Source organism: Bombus vosnesenskii, unplaced genomic scaffold, assembly GCF_011952255.1.
Source record: "Bombus vosnesenskii isolate JDL3184/JDL3185 unplaced genomic scaffold, Bvos_JDL3184-5_v1.1 scf7180000013262, whole genome shotgun sequence".
Taxonomy (NCBI): Eukaryota; Metazoa; Arthropoda; class Insecta; order Hymenoptera; family Apidae; genus Bombus; species Bombus vosnesenskii.
Window position 1 is genome coordinate 52,339 of NW_022882922.1, and position 9,858 is coordinate 62,196.

The window sequence follows — 9,858 nt, forward strand, 5'->3', positions numbered from 1 at the left end:
ACGACTGATCAAGGACGCCAGTCCGAATCAAACCTATTCAATGAACTATGCCGGTTGCTCGGCATTAAGCATTTACGCACAACAGCCTATCACCCCGCGTCCAACGGAATGGTAGAGCGCCTACATCGACAATTGAAAGCAGTAATAAAATGTCACAATACGAGCAAATGGGTAGAAGTCCTACCAATTGTTTTATTAGGCATAAGAACCGCTATCAAGGAGGACCTGAACGCAACGGTAGTCGAAATGGTTTACGGTACTGGCATACGATTGCCGACAGAATTCTTCGTACCAACGAAGCAACAGGCCAACTCGGAATTCGCGAACCGTTTAAAGGAGCGAATAGAGAAAATCAGTCCTCACCCGATTACGCGACACGGCGAGAAGAAAACCTTCGTGTTCCGCGAGCTCGAAACATCACCATACGTATTTATACGCCATGACGCTCCAAGCTCTATCTTATAACCGCGCATTCGCGAACCGAATACAGTCGCGAATCCTGTATCAAGTGTACTCATTGACATTAGAGTGAATAAACATTTATCGTTCAAAAAATCTGAGTTTTCCTTCCGACCCTATCACGACATACCACCTCAAACAAATAAATCAAAATCGTAAAGTATGTTATAAATAAAATCTGACTTCACGAGGTGTTGATCCCTCATAAAAGAAGTCTTTTACATCTCGCAGATGATTCATAACATGACGTCTATTTTAATTTGTTCCTTATACCTCCTTGTCGAAAAAGTTAATAGTTTACAAATTCGAACATTACATATGTGACGGAAGAAAAGAGAGAGAGAGAGCGTTTCGTCCCGGGACTACCGGTGGACTCGTCAGTAAGGCTATGCCCGGTAGTCCCTGCCTTAGACGTAGAGTGAGTCTAGCTAGCTGCGGTATTTATATCAATCGCTCGTATATTCGACCACTAGCGAGTTAGACAGACAGACTCGTTGTCGTCGTAGCCCTCTAGTGTTGGCGGTTGGTACCCGCGGCTCGACCTGTCGGCGTCCTATTGATACCGATCCGCCACACATATCTACATAACATCGGCCATTATATTTGCCAAACCAAATTTGTTTTCTTGTAACATTCTGTGATTAATTAATGCTACAACAAACTTAATATAGAGTGTCACGTGCAAAATTTGCACGATAAATCAGATGACTACGATACAATCTTCAAATACGATCGTATCTTTCGTATACAAATTGATAGTTTCCACCTAACTGACAGATTTTTATACCCTTGGAAAAATAACGTCTTGACGAACAATTCACGCCAATCAACGCCAAGAATGAATCACGCAAATTCTACTGGAAGTCCTCTATTCACTTTTTCGATTTATCATCAGCTGGAAACATCAAAATTAACGGCTGGTGATTGGGAATTAATCGAAAAATAAATTACAAGCATTGAGACACGCGAGTGCCCGTTTCTTTCTCTATTTTTCTGTCTGCTTGTTGGAATATTAAGGCGCAGTCGCGGCCCGCCAAATTTATTCCCGTTGCGTAGTGCCCTGTGTCGGTGAAAAAATTTGAAATGCCGGATTCGAAGGCGTGGAATGCCAACAGCCACGACAGAGAGCCCTCTTCTCTCTTTCTGGTGGAAAGACGAACGGGTGCACGCGCATGCTCGGACGCTCTGACGCACGAAGAACCGCCCGTGAACAGAAACCAGACACGCGTGTAACGTTAAACCGGGCCGTCGATGAAAAACGAACAAGACTTTCGCGACCGATGGGCGTTTTCAATGACAGATCGAATCGTTCAGTTTCACGGTTCGTTCGGGGTCACAGTAGCGTTCATCTTGGCATAAAAACGCGCTAGAGACGATTTCTCATACATTGGTTAAAGTTGATGTGTGTTTCGGCGAATTGTCGTTTGGAGGAGCGATACACCTAAAGAAACGCACATATTCATAAGAATCTACGTTTCGTATTCTTCGTATCGATTTCTATTGGTCGTATTTTTATTGGACGTATCATGTTCGATGTAATAGTTGGTTTTTTAGCTAGTGAATTAACAAGATTTAATAAGAAATTTAGTACAAATGCTCCATGCGTCGTGTTTGACACGTCGTTGTTAAACTCTCATTTATAGGAAATTCAAAGCTGTATTTTCTCACCCAGCTTAAACCTTACGAACTCTTTTCACGCGTTTCACCCGTCATTGAACGAAACGATGAAAACGTTCATCCATCCACGTCTCTCCAGTAATAATCCAATTAACCTGTTTCCCCAATAAGTCGAAATCCGCGATCGAAACGTGAGATCGCGAAGAAAAATGCGCGCCTACTTTAGGATCGCGCCATCTAACAACGAAAGAAGAAAACTTCGTGAGCCAGCAACTACTTTGTCCAAAAGTGGCTTTATTCGAAAAGTCTGCTGTTCAGCGTGTTCGCGCCAGCAGCACCAGAGATCCCTTATTACGGACCATTTAAGTAATGAGCCGGCACTTAGCAGCGCCGCTTGTCTTTCATTCTTCTCGTGTCTCTGTGATCGTCGTCGCCGTCGTTGGTGTCGTCGTTGGACCTGTGTCATACTTCGGCTTTTTTTCCTTTCATCCTCGCGTCTCAGACTCGGTAGCGTGGTACGGAAGGAGGGACGGGCACCGAGCTTCGAGTGACAATGAGCAAGCGAAGAGGAACGGCCGTCTACTACTGGGACCCACCATTAAAGTTCGTGCTTCTTTCGGAGCACGTCTGCACACCCCAGGGCTCCTTCTCCTTCGCTAACAATGCCACTTTGCAGACTTCGCAGTTATCTTCAGCCGGACGATCTTCGGCTGAGGCTTCCTAGCTGGCGTGCACCAGAGACACTGACCGAGAACCCCCTTGCTTTTGGTCTTTCCTTGCCAGTTGACTCATTCACAGGGAACACCATTGTCGGAGAATTAGTTTCAGAACGAAGGAGAATTGTTGGTGATCTTTAGTTAATTTAGAGCGGAAGGTTTCGTAATTTGTAATTTGTAGTTTACAACAGAAATTCCTATTGTTTATTAGGGAACTTATGCCGCAGTTCCTTACATTTGAGGGAGGTCTATGGTAGAAATTTTTATGGTAGAAAAATATCGTAGGAGTCAGCCTCCATTATTAATAATACGGATACAGCTGTGCATCTTTTACTTTGTAATTTTAACACGAAAATATCCAGTGATCTTCGGAGTATTTGAAAACATTTTGGAAACAATTAATTTTTAACTTTTTAAAGTTTAATTTCAAAAATGCCTCTATGGGGTGAGCAGGTAAAATCAAGCAATAACGAATAAACACGTCGAACGTAGTTAAGTGGTTAAGAGCACAAGAAGACAGTTCTTCGCATACCCGTCGACACTCGGACTATTCCTTCTAGCTAAACAGCTCTCTAGGAGAAAATCGAGCATTCCAATTCAGTAGAATCTTGAATTGTCTGGAAGCCCCGGAAGCAAAGCAGGGGAAACAACCGTTGAGCGAAAGGACGAGGAAAAGAGAGAAAGAAGGGAAACGAGAAGCGTCCGGTGACGTTGCAATTTTAATCGTCCTCCGGTTATCTCTTCTGGGCACACTGCGATAGTGTGACACAACCGGTAATATTAACTTGGCAGACAGCTGTAAAAGTTAGTCGTGGTGATAACGTAGCATAAAGAATGGCTGTGTCCTGTGTCATCGAACGATCGATAAACCACTAGTTATCAATGTCCAAGCTAGATCTATTGTTCAGAAAAGAAAACAAAGGATGGTCGACCACAGAAAACGGTATACTTCCTTCCCTAAAGGCCATTCTGCCAGATGTGGTTAATCGAAGCAGTAGCTCAGATGTAAACTGTCCTCTTCTCTTTACTCTTAGTTAACCAATAGTTGGGCGAATCACCAGAAATTTACAACAGGGGCCCCAATCGGTGACCTGGAAATTCTGGGGCCTGAATACCTGTCTAACGAACATCTGTCTACTTCGATCAGTGTTTGCGTTACCGTTGCTTACCATCAGCCAAAATAAATAATTACAAAGCATGATTTAACACTAACTCTACCAGGCCTGGTCAAAAGGCCGTGTTTCAACATTTAATTTCGAATTGTACAGTCATTGTTGTTTCTTCTCTTCTTCTAACTTTATGTAGATTCTTACGTTAACAAAAATTGAGAAATTGATTAGTCGGATAATATAAGAATTTACATAAAGTTGGAGGAAGAAAAGAAACAACGACGAACGCACAATTTCAAATTAAATTTTGAAACCGGTCATTTGACCGGGTTTAGCAAGGCTAGCGTTAAGATAATAAATTCGCACTCTTATAAACCGATTTATAGAATACTGCTCCCACTATAGTAAAATGAAATATACTATAAATAGACGAAGAATTTCATATGTTGCTTAAAAACGTTTCTCGCAAAGAACCAATCTTTAATCTAAATATATATATATCCAAACTCCGGAATATACTCTGCCCGTTCCCAAATCTCATTCTATGCTAATTTGATTATCTGAAATCGCAGTGCACGAGTTTCAAGATCGACAGCTAATTTCGTCCGTGTCCAACCTTCATTATTCTCTTCTTCTCTGTTATTTGTTCTCGAAACAAACGTTACGATACGTCTCTGTAGTTGCATACATTACAATGTTAACGGCTCGTTCTCCAACATTTCGAACAGCTTGAACAAATCTCGTTCCAATGGCCTGCCAATCAAGCCTAGTTGTGGAATAACGCAACACGCACTATCGCAATATCGATATCGCAATATCAATAACGCAATATCAGCCGCATCTTCGTAGTTTCGTACATTAAAATAGTCAGTGGAATATAGTGGCATAGATTTGACTGCGAAATCCTGGGACACCCTATATAAGGAAAGGACCATATCAAGGGAAGAACAAGATTCGAGTAAAACCTGATCGAACAGTAATATTCGTTGGAAAAACTTGTTAGATGGTAATATTTGCAGGAAAACATCGTCGCGCGATTACGTTCACAAGGGAGACATGGTCACACGGTAACATTCGCAAGAAACTTTAATATGCCAATCACGCACAACGTCTGGATGCTTTAAGAAACAATGATCTTTCTATCTGCCGAAGAGCACACGACATTTTCCCACGCGAATCAAACTCGCCACGCGATAAAAGACCCGCCACTGGCCAAAAAACTGGGCGAAAGAAAAAGGACGGAATTAAAGAACCGAAGAGAAAACTCAAAACGGCGTGTCCGTTGAGGGTAATCACAGTGATTTGGCCGACGATTTCGGCCAATCTGCATAACTTAACGCGCGTTTCCATTCGCTAGTAATTAGAGTCGGCGATGCTTACTTTGTCTCGGTCGGCAACGAAAAAGATAAAAAAGAAATCCGATTGACCAACGATAAGGGAACTTCCGAGCAGAAACCACAGATCCCATCTCGAGGAGTATGTATCGTCTTTAACGAGCCTTATTTTCGCTTTCGAGTTGCGTGTCACGGGAGGCGAGCATATCTATATTCCCTTTGTAACTTGATCTGCACTGCACTGTGTGTATTCGATAATATTTTTCGCGAACGTGCGTGCTGAATTTGCTGGGAGAATTATTAGGTAAAACGAACAATATTGCAATTTCTACACAAAGGACGTGTCACGATCTTTCAGCTTGGTCACAAATTAATATAGCGTAGTCTGTATAAAAAAAAATCTTACTAATAAAATTATTATACGATTTCCTGCGTGTACGACGCTCGAGGAATAAACGAAAGTGTAATTTTCATTTTCAAGGTTCGCGTCACGAAACATACGCATTTACGGATACATTTCACCACACAGTATCGTATTGTGATTGCAGACACGTGTTTGATCGGTAAAAACGGGACACGCGGTCGGTGAACGCTTGCACGTCAAGTACAGGACGTGAATTTTTGCGTTTCGTCCTCCAGGCCGCGTGAGAAGAAACACTAGACAGGCCTCTGATATATCGCACGGGATACGGGACACTGCGTTTGTTCCAGACGCACACAGATAGGCCACGCATGGACGAATGAGAACTTATATTCCGGCACAAGGATAATCTTGATTGAGGATAGCGTCACCAGATTATAGAAATTAATGGTAATCATCGTTCGACCGCGAATCCCGCGAATTCCCAGCTACCAGGAAAATGCTTTTTTTTCTTTTCTTTATCAATACCTAAGTAAGTTTGAAAAGTTACGTGTACAACAGCAACAATGTAAATATGGATGCTGTTGACATTTAGGAGGGAAAATGTCGATGACTATGAGAGTCCTCTTTCCATCATATGTATAGTTCGGATTAAAGGATATTTGTATCTCAATGTTTATTTGCACTTTTAGAAGTTTCTCTTTGTGTATTTTGTTTGACTTCCGGATTTTCAAAGATAACAGTATCTTAAGGATACAAACTTTAAACGTATATATTTTTCACACCTTGTTCGACCTTCGGGTTGAGTAAAGTACGGATTATGTACAAAGGTATTTAAAGCGTTATAAATCACAGATTTACCCAACGTGACATAAAACGAAAACTCTACTCACCAATGTCCTTGATACGAAGTCTTGACGAGTTTCACAGTGAAGAGGAACTGTATAGCGCACACGAGGAGACAGCAGAGGTTTAGGGAGAGGGCGAGTGCGCACAGCGCTAACGTCACCTCGTAGACAATCGTGTACTCTTCCGGGCTGATCAGGCTACTCGGCGTCACCGTTAACGGTGAGATCTTCAGCAAGAAGATCAACGAGAGTAGCGCCAGTAACAACGACACTAGACACAATAAACCCAAACTGGTCAACGTCTCTTTCGCGCCAACCTCGTGGTCCTTGTGATTCCTTGACAGGGACGACGACCAGGAAGCGTTCAAGGGGTACGCCGTGGAACCGGGACCGGTTAACTGTCCCCCGGTAGTCGTACCCTGAAGAGCAGGTGCAGGCGAAGGTGTCGCCTGACTGGGTAATCTGGACAGTCTCGAGATATCAAAGCCTCCATTCGCTTTAGGTCTGCTGTCCTGGTGCAGCGGCGCCGGGGATATCACCCCCAATGTAGTCGACAGATTATTATTATTGTTATTGTTATTCCCACCGGCAACAGGACTGACGCTGTTCACAGAATGCTTCGACGTGGACAACGTGGACAGATTAAGAGCGTGCGAGTGATTCAATCGTTGAGAAAGATTGTTCACGCTCAACTGAGAATGATTCAAAGGGTGTCTGTGAGTGGAAGATGGCGTGGTGGCAGCCTGATGCACGTTGGCTCTTTGATGGACCACCGAGTCGTAAACGTCGACTCCCCGTCCTTGGCTCCCCTCTGTCGTTCCACGAACGTTGCTGTTTTGGTTGTAATGATGGTGTTGCTGTTGATCCTGTTGGTGACCAGAATGATGGTGGTGGTGGTGGCCGCCGTGCAACGAGCCCGAGCTCGCCTGGTAGTCATTGTGCTGGTGCCTGGAGCCCGCTGACGACGGTTGCCCCGTCAGGATATGCTTCAGCATTACTCGACGCTGGAATGCCTGAGGAAGACTGCGCTTCTTCCTGCTCCTCTACATGGCGCTACGCGGGACTCGCTTCTGAGCACGTCTTTCTCGTTGGAGGTTTCTTCTTTCTTTTCTTTCCCAGTAGAATTTTTACACAATTCTTTCTCCCTTTTATCATTAAATTACCTTTAATTCTTAACGACCTTTAATCTTTGTCTCTTCTTTCCTATATATATATTTTTGTTTACTTTTCTCCGTAGCGAATTTTGTCTTTCTGACGCGGGATTAGGTTCCTGGACTTAGGGAGTTGCTACACGCCAGCTCCACCATGGCGACGGCATTCACTAGACAGCCTACATAGCCACCTTTCAGCTCACGCTTCGGGACACTTTTTTCGCTGAGATTCTCCGCGATGAGGCATGAAAGCAGAGACCACCGTCTGCGGAGGCATGATTATTCTATTGTTCCTTTTAACGAGTAATCGTTTTACTCGAGTCCTCTTACTAAACCGTAAGTACAAAAGACTATTATACTTAGATAGGTACTTGGTCTCAAGAACCAACTTATTTTGGTCTTTCGATTAAGTTCTTAATTAAATGCTCAATTAGATATTCATAAATATATCTTCATAATATTTCCCTCATCTATTTCTTTGACATTCTAGTAACCTCGTTAAGACGTCCGCCACTTCAACTTCTATCTACAAGTGGCAAAAACTGAAGCTGACCTTCTTCATGGAGAAACATGCCGGAAATGGCATCCGCACGTGTGAATAATTATACTCAGTGTCCAGGTAGTTCTTTCGATCATCCGATAGAAGTCGTTTCTGTTTTTCAGAGTTCGTTCACGCCTCCAGAATGTAAAAATATCCAAGGAAGTACCATTAGGAAGCAATGAAATTCAGAGCTTCTGTGGTTATTCCTTTTTCTGATTGTTTCTTTTCTTTGCCCAAAATGGATGATTTCTATATCAAATTGTTTATTCGTATTTTTTTTTAATATTCCTTGAGATTTTCAATCAACTCGATTTCGAATTTTTTAGCACCCGATCTTCTGGTTGACGTCGTTAAGAAAGAGGAACGAGTGCACAGGAAGCATGGTCGGCGTGAGCATGATTAGATCCGGTCTGCCCGATGACCTTGCCAGTGATAATAGCGGTTCGTTAAGGTGGTTGCAGTCTTGGTTTGCTTCTGTTTCGATTTCCAGCGAACTCGTCAGCCGGCATGGCTTCCGAGATGCTCCCCCTGAAACAAGTCGAAGGGAAATAATTAATGGACTCTCTGTTCGATTGTACGTGGATGACAAGCTGACCGTAAAAAGAAATATACAAATACGATTAGAAAATATAATCCGAACCCCTTTCGGTTTGATCTGAAGGTTCCTTTTTCTAGATGGAACCAAAGATTCTTATCTGGTTTATGGTGAGCTAAGGAACTCTTTGAAAACAGCATTTATAACTTTCGAAAAAGAGATAATAATTAATTCGTTCTCTAAATATCCTTATCTGTTGTTCCTAAAATACATAATGATTGGAAGCTTCTTACGGGAAGCGCAATCAGCCGCTGATATCATTGAAGTCGAAACGCCATTAAAACCATATTACGATTCGCATGCGACATGCTCCATTCATGAAAACACAAAAGCAATAAACAAGTACAAATCAACGAAATAAATCCTCCGAGAACGAGACGTTACAGGAATTATACCATTGCGAGGATACAAAAGACTTGCTCATGAGCTACTTCCTTCAAGTAGTCGAGCGGTGTATTTTCCGGTCGTTAACTTCCATATAATGGGATATTAAAGAGTACGGACACAACGCTGCTATTTTTCAACTGTTCATTATCAAATTACGCAGCGGGAATCGTTGCAACGACAAAACTGTAACGACTCGTACCTGCGTATCTCCCATTCAGCTGCGGTAAAAGCTGACTTATCTGCGTTTTTTTTTTCACTTCCTCGTTACGGAAACCAGGAAAAGTGATTCACAATACAGTTTCTAACTGTACTTCTCGCGATTCTTTCTTAGAAACAAGCAATTGCTTCTTTTCAATTTCCTAAACCTATAATAAAACAGTCCATTCCTTGAATAGAAATTAACTTTAAAACTTTAGGCGCATACATTGTACGTATCGTGTGTATGTATTTTGATTTGAAAAGAAACGCGGCAAACGCCTTTGAAAAGACGTTAGGTTTTCAACACCTTAACTAACTTAATTCCAGCGAGTCGTAAATCTGCTGCATCTCCAACATCTGAATCCAATTTATTAAAATTACATCTCTCCCGTTGCACCGACCTTCTTTAAAGGTTCCCGCGGCAGGTTGAACCCGCATCACGTATCTTCCCTCTTCCTTCCACCCCCTGTTCCCTTTCTCTTTCTATCGGACGGGAAGAGCGGGAACGCTTAAAACGCGCGAATCACGCGAGCGCCTCACGA

General features: G+C 42.7%; 1 protein-coding gene and 1 long non-coding RNA gene across 2 annotated transcripts; one reads left to right on the top strand and one right to left on the bottom strand.

Annotated features, from left to right (window-relative positions):
* Nucleotides 1-6,455: 6,455 nt before the first annotated feature.
* On the bottom strand, nt 6,456-7,538 carry LOC117243535 (serum factor response D-like). The gene has a single exon (XM_033511117.1). It carries the CDS (start codon nt 7,437-7,439, stop codon nt 6,486-6,488), a length of 954 nt encoding a protein of 317 aa, XP_033367008.1. The 5' UTR covers nt 7,440-7,538; the 3' UTR covers nt 6,456-6,485.
* A 390-nt stretch (nt 7,539-7,928) lies between these two features.
* Nucleotides 7,929-8,891, top strand: LOC117243589. The gene is made up of 3 exons (XR_004495480.1): nt 7,929-8,214; nt 8,463-8,710; nt 8,812-8,891. It is a non-coding gene; the product is annotated as an uncharacterized LOC117243589 (long non-coding RNA).
* The last annotated feature ends 967 nt before the right edge of the window (nt 8,892-9,858 follow it).

What these genes read in the sequence shown, in the direction of transcription:
- LOC117243535 (XM_033511117.1), bottom strand. Translation starts at nt 7,439, where the DNA reads ATGCTGAAGCATATCCTGACGGGGCAACCGTCGTCAGCGGGCTCCAGG.